The 24806-nt window shown below is 33.5% G+C and overlaps 3 protein-coding genes and 2 pseudogenes across 9 annotated transcripts; 2 read left to right on the forward strand and 3 right to left on the reverse strand.

Annotated features, from left to right (window-relative positions):
* The first annotated feature begins 2463 nt into the window (after positions 1 to 2463).
* Positions 2464 to 3669, forward strand: LOC108851177 (F-box/kelch-repeat protein At3g27150-like; annotated as a pseudogene).
* A 950-nt stretch (positions 3670 to 4619) lies between these two features.
* LOC108851178 (auxin-induced protein X10A-like) lies at positions 4620 to 5013 on the forward strand (annotated as a pseudogene).
* A 279-nt stretch (positions 5014 to 5292) lies between these two features.
* On the reverse strand, positions 5293 to 8084 carry LOC108854852 (phenylalanine ammonia-lyase 2). The gene is made up of 2 exons (XM_018628517.2): positions 7541 to 8084; positions 5293 to 7215 (listed from the first exon to the last, which is right to left on the reverse strand). The coding sequence occupies exons 1-2, from the start codon at positions 7963 to 7965 to the stop codon at positions 5466 to 5468; spliced, it is 2175 nt and encodes a 724-aa protein (XP_018484019.2). The 5' UTR covers positions 7966 to 8084; the 3' UTR covers positions 5293 to 5465.
* A 9943-nt stretch (positions 8085 to 18027) lies between these two features.
* LOC108851983 (uncharacterized) lies at positions 18028 to 20590 on the reverse strand. Of its 7 annotated transcripts, XM_057009969.1 has the most exons (10): positions 20382 to 20453; positions 20216 to 20286; positions 19907 to 20021; positions 19748 to 19806; positions 19525 to 19651; positions 19317 to 19430; positions 19036 to 19234; positions 18909 to 18954; positions 18724 to 18799; positions 18028 to 18644 (listed from the first exon to the last, which is right to left on the reverse strand). In XM_057009969.1, the coding sequence occupies exons 3-10, from the start codon at positions 20004 to 20006 to the stop codon at positions 18415 to 18417; spliced, it is 951 nt and encodes a 316-aa protein (XP_056865949.1). In that variant the 5' UTR covers positions 20007 to 20021; positions 20216 to 20286; positions 20382 to 20453; the 3' UTR covers positions 18028 to 18414. The 7 variants fall into 7 exon arrangements, with proteins under 7 accessions (XP_056865949.1, XP_056865951.1, XP_018480968.1 ...); XM_057009971.1 differs by lacking the exons at positions 20216 to 20286; positions 20382 to 20453 and adding an exon at positions 20463 to 20590; XM_018625466.2 differs by lacking the exons at positions 20216 to 20286; positions 20382 to 20453 and adding an exon at positions 20463 to 20586 and having other exon boundaries at positions 19931 to 20021.
* Positions 20591 to 22045: 1455 nt separating this feature from the next.
* On the reverse strand, positions 22046 to 24434 carry LOC108855440 (L-type lectin-domain containing receptor kinase VIII.1). Its single transcript, XM_018629274.2, has one exon. The coding sequence runs from the start codon at positions 24271 to 24273 to the stop codon at positions 22150 to 22152; it is 2124 nt and encodes a 707-aa protein (XP_018484776.1). The 5' UTR covers positions 24274 to 24434; the 3' UTR covers positions 22046 to 22149.
* Positions 24435 to 24806: the final 372 nt, after the last annotated feature.

Here is a 24806-nt window from a genome sequence, read left to right on the forward strand (position 1 = left end):
AGAGAATTTATTACTTGTATTTATGGTAGAAGGTTGAATAAGCATATTGCATTACTATGGTAAGAAAATTAAGCAAAAGATTATAATTATGGAAGAAAATTCAAAATAGATATACTATATATATATATGTGTGTGTGTGTGTGTGAGTAACTGGGTCAGGATTTCCTATATATGTTTTCAATTAACTAAATATAATTGAGATTCAAGTGTGCGTTCAACAAAAATAAGCTTTTAAGGTACACATGCAATTTTTATAAAAGACCTAATCACTAATTAAATTGTTACATATTCAGATTTTTATACTATATCAACATCATAAAATATATTTATCTTTGTCCTAATATGCTTGAAATTAAATTGGTTAGATTACGATAAATATCACATATTCTCAATTTCATATTCTAAATTTTTTTAAATGGTAAAATTTATAGCCTTAAAAAGCCTCAAATTGTATATTTTCATAAGAGTAATTTTCCATTTCCATCGTGTTACATAATTTAAAAATGCATTTTCTCTTTTGTTTTGTTTATTGTCGCTTTGGCTATTGTTTAAAATAATAAGATACTTTTTAAAATCTCTTGAAATATCAATTTCTGAATACATAAAAAAGTTACAAAAACATTAATTAATTAAGTTTTGGAAAATGATTGAGTTTAATATAGTTAATACAATTTTGAATCTCTTTGATTTCCTAGTTTACATAAAAACAAGGGAAATTTGGATGCATATACATAGTAGGATTTAAATTAAATCACTAACCATAGTATTCATTAGGCTATGATATTTGTGTATTAATTTCTATATTGTCCTTTCTTACTTTCTCCCCTTTTTTTCAATTAACTTTATAAATATAAAAAATATTTATTTGAATTTCTTAGGTATCTACAAAAAACATAGATTTTTTTCTGTTTATGAAATGTTTTGAATTTTATAACACCAACATATATTTATAAATTGTGTATGTATAGTTATAAGAAATGTTTGTCTATTCTATTTACGAGATATAGAATAGCTTTGAAATTATGCAATCTGTATGTGCTGTATATTTCCATCTATTTATTTTTCCAATCTCCATCTCTATCCCTCTCCATCTTTCATTCTTTATATGTATCTTCTTTTCTCATTTTCTCTTTCTTTCTCTTACTTTTTTTTCTTTCTCTAATATGTAATGCTTTTTATTTTGTAAAAGGCTTTTCTAATACGTATTGTTCAAATAATAAATTGTTGTATTATATTCTATTTACTAAGTATAGAATAAAATTTTAGTAATACATTTTCTTATTTCTCTCTTTCTCTCCATCCATTCCTCCTCAGGCAATTCCTCTCATACCCCTATATCTCATTCTTTAATCTCTATTGGCCATATTTTTTCTTTTAATTTTATATGTCAAACGAAAAATCATAAAATTAAATTGGAAACGTGAATATTTTTTATTTGATAAAAATATTTCAAAAATAAAAAATTGTTTTTCATATTTTCGTGAAAATCATAAAAATATGATTAAAACGATTTTAAAATATTTTTTTGATGATTTTGTATAGAACTTAAATATTTTCCCGTGGGTTCACTGGTCCATAGGGGGGGGGGTTAGGGTTTAGTTTTGATGATAGGAGAGGATTTGATTTAGGATTTTGTATAGAACTTAAATATTTTCCCGTGGGTTCACTGATCCATAGGGGAGGTTAGGGTTTAGTTTTGATGATAGGAGAGGATTTGATTTAGGATTTTGGGTTTTGATAAATAATAGAATTATAGAAAATGGGCATAGGAGATCAAGTGAGCTCATAGGAAATTGACTTACCACAAATAGGGGCACGGAAGAAGTTGGCTCATCCCTCCTTCCCTCCCTTCCCCCTCCCTCTTTCCCTCCTTCCCCCCACCCTCCCTCTCTCTCCCCGCCCTCCCTCTCTCTCTCTTCCACATACTAATATACTATACTATAATGACCATCACATATAGAATAACAATTTATTTTAATTTGTACTATATCAATCAAATAGATTTTTTCATATGTTATATCATACTAAACTATCTGTTATGAACAAATATGCTCTTTTATATTAAACATTGTGTTTATTCCATTAAACACTACAAATAAATAATAGAAAGAAAATTAAATTATTTTCTATTGTTGCATTCTTGTTTGAGATATCTATTCTATATCAATAACATAAATAGAATGGTATATGTTGTTGTGCGTGGCTTACAAACGTGTGACGCGCTACGGAGGATTACATTGTCTATTAGTGGGCTAAAAAGACACAGCTCCCAAGCCATGGCTATATTCTTAATTGATTGGCTTCCTATGAATATACAGCAAAATCACCCTAAAAACAATTCTGGTTTATTTAAATAAATATTGGGAGTTCAGATTCTTAAATTTGTAACTATATGTAGTAAAATTGTTTTGTCTCATTTTTGCAATTATTATTTTGGAATTCACAGGAAATGATGTCAAAGAGATGGCTAAAATAAATCAAGACATACTAATGCTAAGAGAAGATCAGGCTCCTAAATTTGACGAAATCTTGAGACAATCTAAACAAAGGAAAATTTCAATTGTTGGCATTAAACCCAGCATAATTGATCTGAATGTGAAACCTTGTTCGGATTCCGATGAGGAAGAAAAAGGAGAAATTACAAAAGCATTTCAGAATCTTGCAGGTTTAAAATCTCATGATGTTATATTGATCATAAGGTTTTGTACAAGCTTCAGGTCGAGATCTTTGCTCGTCTTCCATGCTTAGAATATTGGAAACTGCAGTTTCTTAACAAGAAACTTTTGCAGTTGTTAAGGAGTTGTGAAATTTTCAGGGTGAGACAAAAAGGGGACTTGTGAAACCCCATGTGATTTTGCATTCAGGGGCTGAATCTAATTGGGAAATGTTTGATAAGGATTTTAAAACATTTCGGTGACTTCCTAAAGTTCCTTCTTCTGACTATTGCTTTTTCTACAGCAATGAAGAAACAATTAGTGTGGGTACGCAACTAATTGTCATAGGAAAAGAAATAGAGGGAGTTGTGGTGTTTCGCTATGAGCTAGAGAATCATAAGTGGTTCAAAGGTCCTTCGATGATCACACCGAGGGTCATGTACGGTTCTGCAAGCCATGGAAAAAACACATTTTTGGCAGGAGGCATTCAACTGGATGACAATGGGAACCCTATTATTGTGCAAACTGTAGAAAAGTATAATGCTGATAAAAAAAGGTTGACTATGATTAATGGAATGCATAAAGCAAGGAAGTTCAGCTCAGGATTTTTCTCGCGTGGAAAATTTTATGTCATTGGTGGCCGAGATGAGAATGATAAACACCCTACTTGTGGAGAAAGGTATGATGGGACCACAAATCTTGGGAGTTGATTCCTGACATTTTAAAAGACGTGAGATTAATTATGTCTTCTCAATCTCCGCCCTTTATTGATGTGGTTGATAACAATCTATACATGTTGGAGACATCTTTGAACGAGCTTTGTATATATGATATAAGCAAAAATATTTGGAAAAAACTTGGTGTTGTCCCTGTGAGAGCAAATGCCTTTGGTTGGGGGGTTGCGTTTAAATCGATGGGAGATAGATTTCTGGTTATTGGAACTTCTCACTCTTTGCATAGGACATCAAGACTCTATTCATGCAGTCCTTCTCCAGATGTGGAAGAACAGCACTGAGAAGAATTAAAACATTGGTGTGATGGTGATGAGATCCCACATTTTATTCATAACTGTTGTGTGATGTTTGCTTAAAGTTGTTTCTTAGGCAAACTTGGTTGTTTTGAATTATGCTTACAATAATTTTGGCCGTTTGGACCCAAAACAATTAAAATTGTGGTTTTATGTTGTTTGTGTTTTCTGATTTTTTGTTTTGAATATGGGATATAAATGATGTTGTTTTCGTTTATTTTAACTTCTTTTGTTTATGCAAAAAAAAAGATTAATGTTGTTTATTTAATGTTTATTGAATTTTATGGTTTTGTGTTTTCCGCTCTTCAGACATAAAATATCACTTAATCGTGTTCAGTTAAAATTTAATATGGTTTCAGTTTGTTTTTCCCAAAGTTATAGGTTTTCAAAAGTTATATACACATTAAAATCAACTCTAAATTTATTTTCTTGGTATGGATAACTGGAGTTTTTAGGTTATTTGGTTTTTAACTACAAACCATGATCGTATTAATTTTTTTTTTTTAGAATTTCCTATTTTATTTTATATGGTTAGATAATGGATTTACTAAACATAGAATATACTAATTTAGTTTTGGTAATTTTGATATAACAATTGTATTATATTTTATATGAACCCAAAATGGTATTATTTACATAGAGGAATGGCAAAATAATGGAGTTGTCAATAATTAGAAATAAGCAAACAAAAGTTATGAAAATGTGTTTATTTATCTATAAATAATAATAAGAATAACGTTTTATTTTATAATATTATTTATTAGTGTATTATTAGCGCCTTGATATCTGTAACTAGCTAATACATAATCTCAGTTTCAAAAGTCTATTATTTATCCGTGATCAACGATTTGACTTCATTATGTTTTGTTTCTTTGAAGCCGATTTAAAGAACATTCAGAGGCTATATGAGAATCAAGTTTTTCTTCGTAGAAGTCAAAATGAAGAACAAATTCATAAAATCATGTGAAAACAAATTCAAAAATATGAAGAGCAAATCCATAGTCACACCTTGTTGAACATCATATTCATGGGAGAGTTGCTACGAGAAGGTTTCTTGGGGATTCAAGAAAGAAAATGAAGCCATATCTAAAAATGTTCCAAGAGGACATTTTGTAGTGTATGTAGGTGATGATAACAAGAGGTTTGTAATAAAGATGAGTTTTCTTAAACACCCAATCTTCAAGGCATTGCTTGATCAAGCTCAAGATGCTTATGATTTCATTTCTGGCCCATCAAGATTATGGTTTCCATGCCAGAAAATACTTTCCTCGATGTTGTTCGTTACAGTGGGCTCCTCAGCATCAACGGAACTGTATTGGTATGTACATGTAAGAAATGGAGAAATATTCATTTGATTTTGATTCATCATCTCTGAATCTATTTTTCCAGAGAGGATTAATGTTCATTAGATAATGTTGTACACTAATTAAGTAAAAGTTTGTCAAAGAAACAAAAATTAACGTTTCGTTCATACGTATGATCCATAATATGATAAGTATAAGCAAGACTCAGTGAACATGGAACATTTCAGGTAAACTCTGACAGATTGTTTTTTCTCAGACATGGTTGCTTCTGTTCGGTCTCATATAACAGATTGAAACGATTGTCTGATGCATCAAATAAATTACACGTAACTTTCATATATATTATACAAAGTGACACCATTCACATTACAATCAGTCACTGGTAAAAAACTCAAATTCAAACATATAAAAAGACGAAGTAAAAGCAACAAAACTGAAGCTGGACAAAATAAAACAGAGCAAAACAGAGGAATGCTTCTCTTAGCATATGGGAATGGGAGCTCCGTTCCATTCCTTGAGACAATCCATCAGTGGATCAATAATCTTACCTTCACACATTGCAGTGAACACCTTATCAAACTCCTCTCCCGGAGACACAACCTTTTCTCCGGTCAACAACTTCGTTCCGAGCTCCTCCCTCACAAACTTATACAATGGATAAGACCGACATTCCTTAATCCTGTTCGGAATCACAGCTGTTCCGTTACCGTAAGCCTCTCTAGTCGCCTCAACTTCTTTAGGAAGAACCACCTTGAGCTCCTCCTCAAAAGCTCCAATCTTTTGAAAGATCGAACTCACTGCGTTCTTCTCACTCTCCCCATTGGATAAAGCGTGATCAACAATAACTTGTCTTAACTTCTGCATCAATGGGTAAGTAGCGCTACAAGGATCGTCAACATACGTAAACACCTGTTCACGATCAACGACCTTAAGCAAGTCTTTCTCACAGAACCTTGATGGATGCAACTCCCCGTTGACTCCAGTGGTCAACACTTTCTTCGCCACTTGAGAAACAGTATTCTTCACAGTCTGTCTCAGATTCTCCTCAAGATGTCGCAAATCAACAGCTTGACATATAGCGACGAGGAACGTTGTGGACATCAGCTTGAGAATGTCAACAGCTTCAGACGTTTTACGAGACGAAATGAGTCCTAAAGAGTTAACATCTTGGTTATGCTGCTCAGCTGACTGAACATGGCTCGTAACCGGATTGGCTAGGTACTGAAGCTCAGAGCAGTAAGAAGCCATGGCGATCTCAGCTCCTTTGAATCCGTAATCCAAGCTCGGGTTGTTGGAAGCGGTTAAATTCGACGGAAGACCGTTATTGTAAAAGTCGTTAACAAGCTCGGAGAACTGAGCGAACATGAGCTTCCCGATAGCTGCAATCGCTAAACGCGTGTTGTCCATAGAGACACCTATAGGAGTCCCCTGGAAGTTACCGCCGTGAATCGCTTTGTTCCTCGAAACGTCGATTAACGGATTGTCGTTAACGGAGTTGATCTCACGCTCGATCGACTTGGTGGCGTGACGGATCACTTCGATCTGAGGGCCTAGCCACTGAGGAGACGTGCGGAGCGCGTAACGGTCTTGTTTCGGTTTCTGCAACGGATCCATCTCGTGAAGCTTCTGCGCTAACTTCATGTACGAGCTCCCGTCGAGGATGTGCTCCATGATCGCCGCCGCTTCGATTTGTCCGGGGTGGTGTTTGAGTCGGTGAGTCAAATGATCGGTGAACTCCGGCTTCCCGCTCATCACCTCCGCGAAGATCGCCGATAAAACCTCGGCGAGGACCGATTGAACGTTCGCTTCGAAGAGAACCATCGACGCCATGCCGGATCCAACCGCCGTGCCGTTGACGAGCGCTAAGCCTTCCTTAGGCTGTAGATCGAAGAATCCGGATGCGATTCCGGCTTTCTTGAAGGCTTCTTCGGCGGTTAGGGATTCGCCGTCGGGACCGGTGGCTTTGGAGTTCGGACGGCCGGTGAGGAGGCCGGCGATGTAGGAGAGGGGGACGAGATCGCCGGAGGCGGTTATGGTTCCGCGGAGGGGGAGAGACGGAGATATGTTGTGGTTGAGGAGGCTGGTGATCGCTTCGAGGATTTCGAATCGGATCCCGGAGTATCCTTGGAGGAGTGTGTTGACTCGGACGAGCATGGCGGCTCTCGTGGCGGATTCCGGTAGCGTGTGGCATGTCTCCTTCGTGTTCCCGAAGATTCCGGCGTTCAAAAACCTGAAACGTAACAAACAAAATTTCATTAAAAACTATATTATAAAATAAAATAAAATTTGACCTCGACCTGACCCGACCCGACCCGATATACTGACCCGGCGTGTTTCCCATGCAACAAAAACCCTCGTGAGTATATTCAGTGACAATTAGACCGCACCAAATAATCTCTGCCAATTACCCACTTAATCCACTAAATTATTATATCTCTAATTCGAACCCCGAACTTTCAAATTTAAAAGAAAAACTAGAAAATAAAATAATGGTTGATCACATTCCTTGCATGCTCTAGTTAATTACACATAATTTTGAAATTTTAGTTAATTACCTGATGAGTTCGGTTTGCAATGCGGTACCGTTTTTGGTTCTCCGGTGAGAAGTAGCTCCAAACCCGGTGGTTACACCGTAACTGTCAGTACCTTTACCCATACTCTCCATAACCCAATCGCTGCTAGCTTTCACGCCAGCTCTCGAAGCCTCCGCTAGCTCGACCTTCACTCCACCGCCTACGTTCGAGATCGCCGCGACTTGTCCGATCGTGAGCGTTTCTCCCCCGAGATTCACCACCGGTCTACGGTACTCCTCAACCATCCTCTTCACCTCATCCAAATGACTCCCTTTCATCTGCTCCGCCGCAGCACCCCAATTCAACGGATCCGCCGCCACAATCACTTTAGTCTTCTCTACTCCGCCGCACAACAACATCGCTTCGGTTTTGCCGTTTTGGTGAACTGATACGTTGATCTGATCCATTGGTTTTTGAGTTAGTGTTTGATAAATAGGAACAGATCTTTTGAATTGTTGGTGAATAAAGAGAGCTTTTGAAATGTTGGTGAAGGAGTTTGGTTTTGTGTTCCTGAGGAAGAAGAGAAGGAGAAGAGTGGTTTATATAAGGACACCATGTGGTAGTGTTTGTTGTTAGGTAAGTACAAGATAACAAGTTTATTTTTTTGTTTTATTATGTAATAATGAAAACCATATACTGAAAATGAGAACTGAGGGGTGGGTGGCGAGTTTCATGATGACCGTTGGATGACTTGTGAGAATCTAACGGTTGAAGATGGAGAACGTGAATTTGGTTTGAGCCGCAAAAAGTCTCTTTGGAAAAAGTGGTCGCAACTGGTGGGTGAAGGAAAATAGCGTTTTGCGGTTGGTGAGAGATTACGAGTGATTATGGTTTGGGAGGAGTAGGTGTGTAAGAACGTAGTAGAGTCAATTTCAAAGTCCCCACCAAATAAAACTTCAAGGATACTAAGAGATTTTTAGTAGTTTTGCTTCGTCTCATATGACACAATTTGTTATGTCTCAGCATGTATTCATGAGTTCATGACCGGTCTTTAGCACAGCAGAACAAAACGTTCAGTTTAGTTCCAAAAACTTAAGTAATCAATTTGTATAGACTTTTTAACTTTTAAATTGATTAATTAGATATTATGTATAAATTATTCAATGTCAATCCAAAATTGTTTTAGGTCCTATAAATTATTCAATGTCAATCCATAATTTAGGTCCTCTATATTTCTTCAAAAAAAATTATCTATATTATTAAAGTATCTATTTATAGAATATTAATTAAACTTTCTATAAAAATGTTTGTCTTAACCAGTTTATTAAATGTGTTTTTATCACTTTATTTTTTTATAGATGGTTTCTATTTTAATGCTTGTCTTTTTCAGTTTAGTTAATGTGTTGTCCTAAAACAAAATTTAACTTCTCTTATATTAAATAAATTTCGAAATTATATATTTGTTATCATAAAAAAAAATCTAAGATATTAATTTCGAAATTATTTGTTGTCGTAGAATAAAATTTAACTTCCATTCTCTATTAAAATAATTTCAAGATAAAATTGAATTTTTCTTTTCATCTAAACCAATGTTTATTCACCTCATATAGAGCTAGGTCTCAATAAGTCTAAAAATTATCGTATGAATAAATTTTCTACCTTAATGTTATATGTATAGTTTCAACTTTTTCTCATATATAACATTAAGATGTACCTGTATAAAAATCAGTGTAAATCATTAATCTATGTAAAATATTACCGATCTATATATATATTTATCTATGTTTACGCTTCCAACCAACTACACAAATCGACTGTTGTTAACCTTTCTCAAAAAAAAAAAAAACAAATCAAATCGATTTTTCTTATGCTTTCACAACAAACCAAATCAATCATTTTAGAACACAAACAAAATATCTTTATTACTCTATCAAATCTACAATCAATATCAAATATTAATTAACTTCAATATAGTGACATGATTTTCGCTAACTATCTATATTTAGCTAATAAATAATAAATTATATATGTTTTTCCCAGTAAAATCTGTTAACTGAACTTGCAGAATACTAAATATTAAATATAAGATTAAGTAAATGGTTAAGAATGAGGCAATTGCTTATATTTTTGCTAACTACATTATTTTTAGGAAACAATTGATTTGCTTTATAAATGTTATGAACATTTATTAATTAACTAGGTGTAACTAGACATGCAAACAATATACAACTTTGAAACAGAATGAAAAATAAACCAATTATTTCAAAAGAGATTTAATTACTCCATACCTTGATTCATAAAGAAAAAACATCAGATTCACAAAGATAAAACATTAGACCTTCGATTAATGAGTTTTGAAATCATCATCGCCATGGGAAAACACCGAAGTCGAGATATTTCTTTTTTTTCATTCTTCACAATTTTTTTCTAAACACCGAACGGTTACAAAACAAAATTATCGGTTAGAATAAGAGAGGGGTCATGAGCCACTAGACCAACTTAATTTAATCTAAAACACTATGGCCCTAACAAAAAATGTAATAACAATGAGCCGACTAAATTGATTTATATATGACTCGAAGTCATTTATTTCAACGTATTTTAAATTAACTAAATTGATTTATATATTTCATATATAATCTATCATTGTTTCATTTTAAGCTTTCTTTATATAATAAAAAATATTTTTCACACATTTGAAAATATTTTTCACACATTTGATTGTTTTCTAAAAACTCAAAAACTATCACAAGTAACTATTAACAAATACATCATTTAGTGTAAATCAAAAATTAAAAAATAAAATAAACACCCGCCCGGTCATGGTCTAGTAAGAAATTATATACATAGTCAAAAAATCATAATCATATTACAATACTGTCCATTAGATAACCATTTTTCTAAACGTCAAATACATCTTTGCATTTGATGATGACTTAAAAGAACCAAATCGAAATCAACGCGACTTAAAATATTTCTCAAACAAATATTATTACACCCCACTAAATAGTCAAAATCGAACCAAGCCAGCATGAATTATTTTCTATTATATATTGTTTTTAAAAGTTTTTATTTTATTTTATAAATTTTTATTTTCTACATTAAAATTTTATTTATTAACTATATTTATATGAATATATAGGGTTAGAGTTTGTTTTGAGAATTGGAGCCAAATATATTTATTGATTTCAGTAGTATTATATCTTTAAATTTGGAATATGTTGTGGGTGCAATATCTTATCAATTAATATCGATACCTTTTTAGTCGAGAGATAAACAATTATAACAAAATATATTCTGATATTTAAAATTTTTAAATTTTATTATGAAAAATCTTGTGTGCTTTTTAGCAAAAAAAGAAAAGAAAAAAAAACTTGTGCGCTAATGGATCATGCACTCCTTAATGGGCTCATTCTCATTTTATTATTGTAAAGACACGTGAGAGAGACCACGTGACATCTTCTTCTTTATGTTAAACCTAATTTTGTCTTGTATTTGTTACAGTTGCCGTTCTGTTTTTTTTACATTATGAAACTTCTCAAATACAGTATATAGATTTTTAATTGTAAAAAATTGTAAATCTATCATCTTTTCAGAAACTTTAACAATGGATATCCCAACTTTTACCAAATTAGGTGACTTTCTAACTCAGTTACTCAGGAGATTTGTTTCTAAATAACAGTTTTAGAGGAAAAAATCTGTTGACCTAGAAAACCACCAATCAAATCGTATACGCTTCCGAACAACGCTTTCTGGTAGTTTTTTGAACAGAGGATGAAAATAGAACGTGACAGTGTTTAAAAAATAGAACGTGGTTGTTTTTTTAATAAATCAGATACAATTATATAAAGATACAATAAGTGATTAATTAAATAAAAAAATAAATGATTGGACACAACTTTTATCAAATGGTCACACTGCAAAATTAATAGAATAGATTACGAAGTTGTGTATTGCCCTGGTTTCCTTCGTTTATGTTGCCGTCCGTTTGAATATGTAAAATAAGACGGTTTGAATCATGATGGTTTAGTTGTAGGTGATGACTTATTTGTTAAACGATTTCCCAAATTTTCTATGACTAATCTGACAAATATTATATCTTATGAATGCCAATTTACAAAAAAAAACAAATATTATATCTTAATATATAAACTCGAAAACGTTTCAATAATAGCATCTCTAAAAAGATTTTTTTTTGAAGTTTCCAAAACTTCATATTTAAAGTTTTTAAACTAATTTTCTCCAAAAACAAAACTTCAAACTTAACTTCAAAAAAAATTATATTTTATATTATGGTCCTTATATTTATGATACCTAATTTAAATTTATAAAACTTTATAAATAAATAATACATATTTAAAATTTTATATAAATATTAGTTAACAAAATGATACAATAAATATAATTTTACATAAAAATACATAACTAAATATCAAATTACAAGTAATATACTACATTGTTCTCTAAATTTATTTTCGTAATACTTTCATATATGATCAATTAGTGCATTTGTTAAGTTTCTTTTCTAATAGTATTGTTATCTAAATCTAGTTTTGAAAAAAAATATTCGAAATTTTTTGTTTAGTTTTATTTGTAAAAATTAAAATTATGAAAACAAATTTGAAATATTTATCAGTTATAAATTTTGAAAGATTAAAAAAGATTAAAGGATAAAATATTTAAATATAATATGTAACGTAAGGACCAAAATGCATTGAAAATATGAAATTCTATATTGAAGTTCTATTATTCAAGACTTCAAATTTGAAGTTTTGAAATTCTTTCTTAAAGAGCAAAAAATTTCATATTTGAAATTATATAGTATCTTTTAAAGAGGTTCTAACATGTCTGCAAAAGGAAAACATTGCTCCATCAAAAAAGAGAGAGAGAGAGAGAGAGTAAAACTCTTCAGAGTATTGTACATATATAGCTACCATGTCATCTTCCTTGAAGGAGAATACAACATATTGTATTCTCATTGTGAAATTTCATTTCTATTTATGTAGAACTTTATATCTCTGAGAGTATAAATGTTTTATCTCTATAGAAATAACATGCAAACGTGAATATATCATAGATATATAACTTAATACACGTGAATATATCAAAGATATATAAGTTAATATGCATAGCTATTTAAAAGCCATAAAACTATATATATATGAATTCTGTTGATTTAATAAAAAGTTCAGAATATAAAAAAATTCATAAATTACGTTTAGCAAAAAAAAAAACTATTTAAAAGCCATCACCTAAAACGTTTGTTGCTCCGTTTTACTAACTTTATAGCCATCTCAGTAACTACCCAAGAAAAAAAAAAGATTTTGACATGGGTGATTAACTTGAGGACAAAACCTAATACGGTAAAGCCACTAGAATTCAAATCCTAACTACTGAAAATTAATGAGATATTTCGGTATCGCCAAAAATAGAAAATTGATATGTAGACTATTAATACATGGCTACTCTTATCCACTTTATGTGTACCCTTGTATGATTCAAATAAACTCTTGATGAAAAATCCCCTATATATTAAAAAAATATTGTCATTTAATACTTTTATACTATATTAGACACGTGACAGTTTCACGTCGATTTCGATTTGAGTATGCTGACATTTTTTTTGTCGGGTTTATTATGCTATTAGAAACAATGAGAAACATTACATAGACGATATTACAGCTGACCATTCTACCTACCTTATAAGAATTCATGTCTGACTGCATCATCCTGAGCTGCCCTATGAGATCCATTCCTAACGGTATTCCTTGCGCCATGCTGAAGATCCCTTATAAGACTTGTCTCCAATATTCTGCATAATTCGCCTTCTCCGAGAATTGAAACCCAGACCTCCTGGTGTAGAAATTGTATCGCCTGGGATTCGAACACCAGATTTGGGTGTAGAAGCTTTTAAACCTTGACCACCAAACCAGTATGCTGACATTTCTACCTTACAATAATTTGACAATTAATGCATTTACATTCTAATTTTTTGTTTATTTTTCAAATAAAAAAACTACTAAACAGTAAAATATCTTTTATATATTATTTGATAAACATTACAATTTATGACATGTGTTATTATTGAAATAACTTTTAGAAATCTTAGAAATTTGTTGATATATCTAAACATATAATATGCTTCTCATTAAATAGTCATAAAATTAATTGTAATCAACACAAAATATTCTGTCTCATTTTCTTAAATAAAAATTACGAAATTATCTAAAGTGATTAAAATATATAAGAATAATTAAAAATTTTGAATAATAAAATTTTGATAATAATTTGTGTATTCTCTATCATTGTTCTTTAATTTTATATTACTAAAATAAATCAAACAACCATATTAACCATATGATAAAGACTTAGATTTTCTTGTATATTTTATATTTTAAAATGACTATAAATTATTAAAATTGTTAAAAATATCACATTTAACATTTTGTGATCAATGGTTTAAAAACTTTTTTATTACAAGATGAAAATTATGATAAAACCATATGAGTATAAATTTTCATTAATATATACATAATATATATATATATATACTTAATATTGTTCAAAATTAAACTATACACCATATAAAAATATATAAATATTTTAATTTCAAAATTTTAGAAACATATATCATATTTGAATTGATAAAATTTAAGTATTTTTACTATTTTAATTTAATAAAATCATTCAAATATTTTTCACATTTTTTTGTTATTATTGAAAAAAAAACATTTTTCTAAAAAAATAAATTATTTAACAAATATTATATAAAATATCTCGTATGGCACAAATTATCACCTAATCTTTAATTTATGATTTATAGAACAATATTAAGGTTAAGAGAGACCATATAATTTGCCATTTTGTCTTTCTTGCTTGAAACCGAAGTCTTATCATACAATCGTCGTAGAACAAATCCATTGATCAATTTTTTTTAGTATTGTTCTTTTTGTTATAAATATGAACGATGGTGATATCTAGCTACTATTTAGGTTAATTGCAGCTAATAGGTTGCCGAAAGCCAAAATTTAACATTTTCTGAAGATATAGCTCTATATACACAAATAAATATAGCTAATGTAAACCTATTGAACACGGAAATTAATTTAAAAGGTCTTCAAATTAAGCTACTATGGCTCAAAGAAGTAGTGGGTTGGTACTTGGTAAGATGGGTTCATTCAAACACTTGCATGTGTGTACACGCACTTTCCCGCTACTGCAGTAGGCGATGACTCCGATATGAATTCAACGAATACAATCATAGGTTATGATGATTTTATATTTTAAATATATATATTTGACTGGACGGGACCTTTTTTTTTTTGAAAAGATACCTATTTTCTTACATGAAATGTTTTGTTATATTTTTTTTTAACTAAATGTTTTGTTATTGTTTTATATAATAAACGAATTCTAGCTAAGATAGTATTAATTATCAACTGTAAATACAAATATAGAGACGTACAAGCACAAACTGACAAATTGTTGATTTCTATTGTGCTCACGTCGGAAGTTAAAAACACCAACACTTTCATTTTATCCGAGAAAAGCCATTTTTTTTTGTAACTTAGAAAAGCCATTTTTCAATAATGGGTTTTTGTCATTGATCAATACAATAGTAATTTACACGAAAATATTTGGAAACTTTCGGATATAATATAGATCTGAGTCAATTAATATATCGTTAATTGGCTTTGAACTGGAAATCCATATACTTATCACACAATTTTAAGTTTCTTAACAAAGATGACCTATTTACCATTATTTATAGCGTCTTCCGAAATACTCCCTCTGTTTTTAAAAGATTCATGTTTTAGAAAAAAAATTTGTTTCAAAAAGATACATTTTCTACATTTTCAAGACATTAATTAATGAAAAATTGTATATTTCCAAAAATATAATTGTATTTATTAAAATCTTATTGGTTCAAAATTTTGGGGAATTGTTAATTAATAAAAACAATGCATTGGTAACTAAAATTTTATGTTTTTCTTAATAAGTGTGAAAAATCTAAAACATGGATCTTATAAAAACAGAGGGAGTAATATATAGTCTTGATGGTTGATAATATAAATACAATGCAACAGGATTCTACTGAAAACGCGGTTCCCTGCGGCAAAATAGGAGTCATCAGAGTTGACAAATCAAACTCGAAACTTGTAAACATTGACGTAGAAGATGTAGTGGTAGGTGATCCCTTGTGTGGGGGCCCCGGTAAAAGGACCACCGAGGCAACAACCATATTGGCGAAGATCCAGCAAACACCACTCGTCTCACCAACCCCCTTCACCTTGGTCCTACATTTATTTCAGATATACAGTCATAAAGTCGCTTTGTTGCCCAAATCAGCCACATAAACTCATCTCTCTCTTTTTTTTATCATCCACAAATTCATGCCTCAGACAAAATATATGACGTGTTTAAATAAACATAACACATAGTATATTAAAACAAATCACCAGTTCTCGATTGTATTATGAGTTTATCAAATCTTGTTTTTGTAAAAATATATTTGTGTCAGCATCTACTTAATCCATGGTGTGATATGTAATGGTATTACTAGATTTTGATCCGCGCTTTTCAGCGCGGGTTTGTTTTCAAAATTAAATAAATTGATTTTAAATAATTTTTATATAATTGTAGTGTATAGCCTTTAATACATTTATCTGGAACCTCGAACCGAATTATACCAAGCTGAAAAAAGAAACTAAAATTGAACTAGGTTTTATAAACAACCGAGCATATCATATATAATTGAAACCAAAAATTTGAAACTGAGAACCAAATGGATATCTGAATTTTAAAATACAAATTATCTACCTACAAATATTAATCATATTTATTTATTTTAACTGCATTTAATTTCTAAATAATAAAATTTTAAAAATACTATTTATAAACCGAATCATTCAAAAACCAAATTACCTGAATTTAATTTATTTAAAATGTCAAAATATCTGAATTATCCTATATTTTATCCGACGAACCAAAATTACACAATGTTTAAACTAAAAATCCAAATTATTTGATATTTTTATCTATTAATCCGTAATTACCCAAAATCAGAATCAGACCATAGTTGACTTAGATCCAAGTCTTTTTAAAAAAAAATTAGCTGATTCTCAACTTTGTAACTAAACCGAATAAAAAATAACCCAACTGAAACTAAATTAAATTTTGTAAATACATGAACAGTTCTTAAATTTCTTAAACCAAAATATTCAAACCAAAATAGAATGTTGAAGATTAATAGTGCATTTACATTTAAATGGTACAAAGAAAATATTCTAGTTTTGCTTATTAATTTAACTCCTTTTGGTGGGTAAATATGTGGTTTATAGACTAATTATTAATTAAGATATAAACAGTATTTTTATATTCGATTCGGACTTGCGGTCGTAGCGATAGACCCAATGACCATATATAATTAAGATTGATTTATGTTTTCCATATAGTATTCGAGCAGAGGTTCTACCAAATGATGCGTTTCTACAAAATTCAGATTTAGAGATAACCTATTAATTCAAAATCTACTAAAATCTAAAAACTGGCCATTAACCTTTGAAACAACACCGGTTGACCCAGTAAAAACCTAGAAAAATATGGAGTATCATACATGCCTCGATATATAAACCGTTTATTGGTTTAAATATGGAATATTGTACATACATCAGTAAATATTAATTATATAGTTATTTTGTATAAAATGTGTACCTAATAATTCCCCCTTGGGGCATCAATTAGTAATAATGTCATTTACACTGGTTAACGGTTAACCGTGGATGAGCTTATGTTTAGTATTATCCTACAGGTACCCAATTCATAATTACGCCAATCCGTATAGAAACCAAGATCCACTTATTTGGTAAATCAGCCGAAATACTTGGTTATTAAATAAGATACATTTTTTTTTGAAAAAGAGTTTATGATAGATATTGAGTGAGTTATTGTTAAAGAAATATATGACAACATATTGTTAATCTAAGGTAAGACTAAAGTATTAGTAGTTTAATGAAATAGTGTAACAAACTTGTATAAGTAGACTTTTTAAAAAAAATAATTTTCTTTTAATAATGTATATTTAAAATTTAAAGTACAAAAAAAAAATAATTACAAAAATTATTTGATATGTTTTTAACTATGATGGGTTGAGTAAATATAAACACAAATTTAGATTTGAGGTATTAGTAGTCAGAGAAATAAATAATTTAGGCAGATATTAATTCACTGGATTAGATAATGTATAATGTACAATAAACCCATTATGTGTTGCTTATAATACTCTGGTATTAATTACATAATACTCTGGTATTAAATTGACAGAGTGTCGCACATGAATCAAAATCCATCGACCCATCGTATAACAAATTGAGATAGTGGGTCCCGCACGTTTCATATAATTCAGTTGAAGCGCATTTTTTCTTCTCAAATTGAAATTCATTCATATGTCAAATATCATATGTCAAATATCAATACCATATACAAACTGGCGGCAAAACGAAATAGCTCCAGAAACAAGAGACCATAAGAAGCGGCAATAGAGAGCTTTTCAATAAGCACTTGATACAAAGTCTGGTTCAAGCAAACTCACCTGTAGATACCAGGTCTATAGAGAGCTTTTCAATAGCGGGCATCCATAAAAGGTGGTTCTAGTGGCTAAGAGCATCTCCAATGTAAAACTCCATTTTTTTCTCTAAAATGGAGTAAAAGTGAATATGGAATAAAATTGCTCCAACCCTACTCCATTTTTCACTCTATAATAGAATCATGAACAAACAAAAAATAGATTATTCCATTTATGGAGTAAACTTTAAAATAGAATGAGATATGAAGTTGGATTGGAGCATATGTTACTCCATATTCACTTTTACTCTATTTTTGAGTAAAAAATGGAGTTGGGTTAGAGATGCCCTAAGTCAGCTCTCACAAAGTAGGCGATCAAGCTCATCAAACCCATCATCTTCACCGTTTTCAACATCTTTCAGAAGTTTCTGTGTCGTATGAAGACCATCAAGCTTGGTTTTCTCATAAAATGAAACTTTTTGCGAATCCCATTCCTCTTTCAGTTTCTCCACTCTCTCTGACATCAGTTCTTTCTCTTCAGCTATGTGCTTTATGCCCTCAATCTCCACTATTTCTCCTGCACCTTAAAAATTACCAAAAAATAAGAGATATGAGGAGATACCATAAATTTCGCATAAAACAGTTCATATGAAGTAACATACTTTTCACTGTACGCTTCTTGGCCTCTGCATATTCCATAGACATTTTACGCAGGGAACTCAGATCAACTTCATTACCCTGATAAGCACAAAAGCAGCAACAACGGATCAAATATTCTTTTGTCCTCTAATCCCAAGGAAAGAGCAATAGAGATCTGAAAATAAGATTAGATATCTCGTACTCTCACCATATCCAAATGAATAAACTTCTCAATCTCGGTTTCAGACGCTAATCTGTTCAAGTCAAGATGAGAATAATATCACTAACAAGGTCATTTACCAAACTACGATTTATTAAGGGACAAAGTGACGTACTTTCTATAAGCACACCGCACAAGTGCATTCTGTAGCTCTGTTGATTGGTGAAGCTTCTCAGTTGTAGACGCTTCATCAAAGTCTACAGCTCCAAATATAAACATGTTTCTGTCAAGCATTTGTTTCGCCACAGCATTAGCCATCTCTACACCTCTGTCCTTTGCCTCAACTATAAGATCCCTAAGTTTCTCAAGCTCCTCTGCAATATGAGAAGCCGTACAACAAGTTCATTACGAATTATAACGGTGAAGGTTGGATTTCAACAAATGGTAAACACTTACGAAGTGAGATATAGATCCGGAACTTGGGTTTAAAAGGCTGGATCTCATGAAGGCAATAAAGACAGTAAAGACCTCCAAGTCTCCGTGAAAAAGAATCAATACTAACCATGTGACCTGTAGAGATAAGGCTGGCTTGTGAGTTTAGCTAAAGAGAACAATCACAATGTGGATGTTCCAAAAGTAGTCCATGAGTTAGACATAAACGTACCAATGGTATGAGCATATAGTGACTGAATGAAAAAGGCTAAGTTGGTGTTAGGAAAGGCTTCATATATATAAGAAAACTTTCTTGATAGCCACACCCTCTTCATATCAGCAAACGTTGTCGAACTACCCTGGAAAGTAAAACCAGAGACTCAACAAGTTGAGAGGCCTGAAAACAATTCGAAATAACTAAAAATAAGATGGAGAAAAAAATAAATAAAATGTACCTCCACAAACTCGTCTATGAGCTCATCGATATCTCTCTTGAACAAAGAAAGATTCGTCCCTGACATGCACAAAAAGGTATGAGAATTGAAGAAACAAAAAAGTTTTTTAAGTACCAAGAGAAAGGAACCAAAGACTTTCATAGTTCTCGTAGCACCCACACAAGAGACAATGCTCAAATTCACCTGCAGGATGTGGCTTCCTCTTCATTTGCGCCTTTTCACTAACAGGAACAACCTTACAGTGTTTTCTCCGGTTCATTATGGTTTCTCTTTCCTATTTGGTAAAATATGTAACAGTTAATTTAGAGCTCATTCAACATAAAAGATAAAGACTTTCCTTAGAACATAAAAAACGATAACGCTAGCCTACACACAATCAGAGTCTGATTCTACACAAAGCATTAGTTTTTAAGTCTGATGTATAAAGAGTATCCATAGTATAAAGGACCGATCTTACAATTTGTATACCTTTCCTTGATGAGGCAGACAAATTAAACTTAACAAAAGTCGTCATTATTCATAAATTCAAGCAACATCCACTGACAGGGAGATATAGTCAAATGAAAAGCTTTTGAATTTAGAATTAATTTCTCTTTGACAGTGCACAACAAATAGTTTCGTTAAAATTGCATACTCGAAATTTCTCAAAACCCAGAGCAACGAATCACATAAGCTGAAGCCTGAATCGCTCGCTAGACAAGAAGATGATCTATACCTGGGTAGGTGGTTTCCAAAAGACGGCCAATCCAAATAAGAAAGATAGGTGAAATGTTAAAATCGAAACTGTGGCCCAAGTCTAAGCTGAAGCCCATCAGTAAAGAAAAAGCCTGCTGCAACATATCCACAGCAACAGTCAACACCTAAACAAGAAGACAAAATAGGCAGAGGAAGTAATGGGAAAACTGCTGAAGCTGGGACGGATTGCATATACGAGGTATTTTAGGGTATCCGGATCCGGATCTGGATCCATCGGATCTGTGTTATTAGTATATGGATCCGGATATGTGCTTTCTGGGCATCCAGATTTCAGATATCCATTCTAATATCGTATAATCCACGAATATATAAACTTACGTTAAGAAAATTTTGTTGTTGGATTTCGATGATAAAGTGGTAAACGAATGAAAAGAGTCGATTTATTTAAAAAGAAAAAAGATAAATATTTCCCACAACAATTGCTGCATGTGTGCGAAAATCTCGCGGAGATCAAAGAAAGCGAGTTACAGAATTTCCTTCCCAAGATCCTATCTCTCGTTTAAAATAAATATCTTGAACAAACAGATGAAATGCATGTTGTTTAAACAACTACACAGTGTTTTGCCACAAACATCTGGTTCAGAAATAGGCCAAAAAAACAAAAGTAATTTGCTCCAAAAGAGTTTTATTGGGATATGGTCCTTCTCCAAGACCCAAACTCAAGCCCAAGTCAGACGGACGCTGGCGTGTGTGGAGAGCCACTCTATCCCTATGAGCCATTTGAGTAATGATAATACATGATCATATTATCATATATATATTACTCAGACTTGGGACAAGTTTTTCTTAACTTCATTTAATCGATTAAAGCCTCTAATAGACCATTTATTTTCACTTAATTACATTTTTTTTCTAGAAGCCTTAGGCTTTAAATAATTGATCCAATAGGTCTCTGAGTCGTCTTCCTATATCGAGTATCGACAAATCGAGAAAACTTCTTTACATTCGCCTATGAAGTAGATCTTTGACACCACTACTACAGTTGAAGAATCATACTTATGAGGAGGGAAGGGAGTTGGATTTCGAACTAATCGAGGATACTCGTCATTCAGACGGAGGTTAAACCAGTGGAAAGATGAGTTGTCGTCGCCTCGGTAAGATAGATAGATGGAGGAGATCTTGTGGAGGGAGGTGGATTTTGAGCTCAGGCGAGCGAACGAGGAATTTTAAGTATTTTGAGATCCATGAAATCTTTAGGTGGTAGATAGGATCTAGACCTGAACCGAGACTCGCGGATCTAATAAAATATTCAATAGGTACTTTTCCATAGACTTAAACCATACTTATATTTGTGGGTTAATTTCAGTTGAGTTTTTTGGATCTCAATAAATTTTCATACCTAATAATGTGTTACATAAGAATGTAGATACAAAATTTTAGATAAATTAATTCATAAATTATATGTTTTAAATGAATCCTCTACTTCGATATAATACATATTTTGTAACATAATATTGTACAATCCCAAAATACTAATTCATATCAATTTTTTATAATCCAAAAAACCAGCGTATAATCGATCTGCTTGAATGGTTTAGTGGCTTTATAAACAAACAAATTCTGTGTACTAAACTCACATAAAATGAATTGAATGTTACAACACAAATCAAATTCTAATCGAATAAACAAACACAACATCTCTCGATCTACACCATATGGTCATCTTCACCTCTAATCATAACATTATGCTCCGGCACCGACCATGACGACGATCTGCTAGAATTTAACGCCAAAGTATTGCAATCAGAGAGAGTATCTTGCAAACTCAGCAACAAATGCGAAGTGCTAAAACTCATAGTAGGTCTCGACTTAGGCACCACCGGAACATCAGCCTCGCCAATCAGCATTTGCACCACAGACCTCATAGTGGGCCGAGCCTCTGGATCCGGATGAGAACAAGCTAAGCCCACCACCATAACCCGCCACATCTCTCCTTCATCAAACTTACCTTCAAGCCTTGAATCCGCCGCAGCCGTAACTTTCCCTTCTTTATACAAACCCCAAACCCATTCTACTAAATTCGGATTTGCCCCAACATTTTGTCTCTGCACATTTAAGTCCTTCTCGATCGGTCTCCTTCCCGTAACCACTTCAAGAACCACTGCTCCGTAGCTGAAAACATCCGTCTTTTCCGTGGCCCGACCCGTTAAAAGATACTCCGGCGCTAAGTACCCCATAGTCCCGGCGGCAACCGTCGCTTCCGGCGATTTGTCGTGTTCGATTTGTCTAGCTAACCCGAAATCTCCAAGCTTGGCGTTGAAGTTCTCGTCTAGCATTATGTTACTGCTCTTCACGTCTCTATGTATCACCTGATTCTCACACTCTCTATGTAGATAAGCAAGAGCTGATGCAACTCCAAGCAAGATCTTCTTCCGGTGATCCCACGGCAACGGGAACCGCGACTCAAACAAAGCTTTATCGAGCGAACCGTTAGGCATAAGATCATAAACCAACAGAATCTCACCTCTCTCGTGACACCATCCTTGTAACCGGACAAGGTTTCTATGTCTGAGGCTTCCGATTATAGATAGCTCCGACATGAACTCGTTCTTCTTGTCTTGCGAGCTGTGGCTACACCGTTTGACCGCGACGATGTCTCCTGTCTCGGGTAACACGCCTCTGTATACAACCCCGAAGGCGCCGTGTCCAATGGTACGATTCTCGTTGAAGCTCCTCGTGGCGGCTTTGAGCTCCTTGTAGGTGAACTCTTTAGGAGCTTTGATGATCTCCGACGCGAAGGAGTCATGCCTCTCGACGCGTTTGAACTTCTTTGAGAAAACCCAGAACAAACCTCCCGCGAATAGTGCTAAGAAGAAAGCTCCGGCGGTTACTACTCCGGCGATTGCTCCCCGGTTCTCTTTACACAGGTGGTTATGGCAAGACGAAGACGACGAAGTTGAGCTGATCGGAGTTGCTGAGGAAGACGGTTGGGAAGCTATGGGCGGCGGAGAGTTAACCGAATTAGCTTTCGGGTTCACTAAAGTAGTAGTAGGAGGAGAGGATCCGGGAGGACCCGACCCGAAGGAGGATCTGAAGCTCCACCACTCGATGATGTGGCTCTCTGTGCTTCCCTGAGTAGACGCGGAGAAACCAACGAACATGAAGTCGTTAACGTAACGGTCAAGATCGAGAGGGAAAGACAAAACCGGAGTTTTAGGTTTGAGATTCGAGTAAGAGACCGATACGTTGAAGACCCGGCTCGTTCCGTCGTACTCTATCCACGAGTTCACGGTGTTTCCGCTCTTGAGATCGATGTCTACAGTGCCGAGATCGCCCGAAACAGACGAAACGACGCCGTTCACATCGAACCCGACGTGGTTGCTGTTGATGTCTTTTAAGTCGACATCCATCAACGTGTCGAACTCCACAGCGACGAATTTGGAACCGCCGGCGAGACCCAGCGAGCCACCGGCGGCGCCGATTGTGTTTCCGTCGGGGGTGATAACGAAGGCGAGACCACCACCAATTGAAGAAGGGTTGATGTTTGTGATGGAGAAGGAGAAAAAAGTGGAGAAGCTTGTCGGAGAGTGAGTTCCGGGCTGTCGGAATCTGATTGGGTTAGCGTACAAGACTTTCCCGGCGGCGGAGTTGGGAACGGAGAGGTCGCGTGTGAGGCTGACGATTCCGTTGCTGAGACGAGCGTCGCCGAGAAGCTTCAAGTTGCTGATGGCGAGGGTGGAGAAATCGAACTCTGTCGTAGCTTCATTTAAAGAGGAGAAGAAGCAGAGGAGGAAGGTCGAAACTGAGGAGAGATATGAGAGAAAAGACATTATCTGTTTGGACAAAAAAAATGTTTTCAGAGAAGAGCCATTGAAGAAGAGAGATTGAGATAGGAGAGAGAGAGAGAGAGAGAGATGGGAATGGGAATTGATGAAAGTCACGGGTGGTGTATTGGGGGCAATACTTTGCTTGGAGTAAAGTAAAGAAGAGGATGAGACAAAGGAATATTAATTTGGGAAGAAGTGAGAAACCAAAAAAGAGAATCCAAAGAACGACAACGAATGAGAGCAGACAAGTGGATTGACTTATAACGCCACGTGGGTTTTCCCAACGGCTATAATATCTTTTTTGTCTGAAAATTTTTTCTATCCCGAAAAATGCAATGAAACTTTATATTGTGTGATAGGGAAAGAGGCTTTTCACGTATAACTAGAAGTAACGGTCATGGTCGTATCCACTCACAGGTTTCTTTTTGGTCGTGGTCGTTATTGAAGCTAAGGCATGCATGAAAAAGGTATCACAAACTCATTTTATACCGTTTTCATCCGATTGGTTAGACATGAATCAAAGCCGTATAAAACTT

The sequence above is a fragment of the Raphanus sativus genome, chromosome 4 (assembly GCF_000801105.2).
Source record: "Raphanus sativus cultivar WK10039 chromosome 4, ASM80110v3, whole genome shotgun sequence".
Lineage (NCBI taxonomy): Eukaryota > Viridiplantae > Streptophyta > Magnoliopsida > Brassicales > Brassicaceae > Raphanus > Raphanus sativus.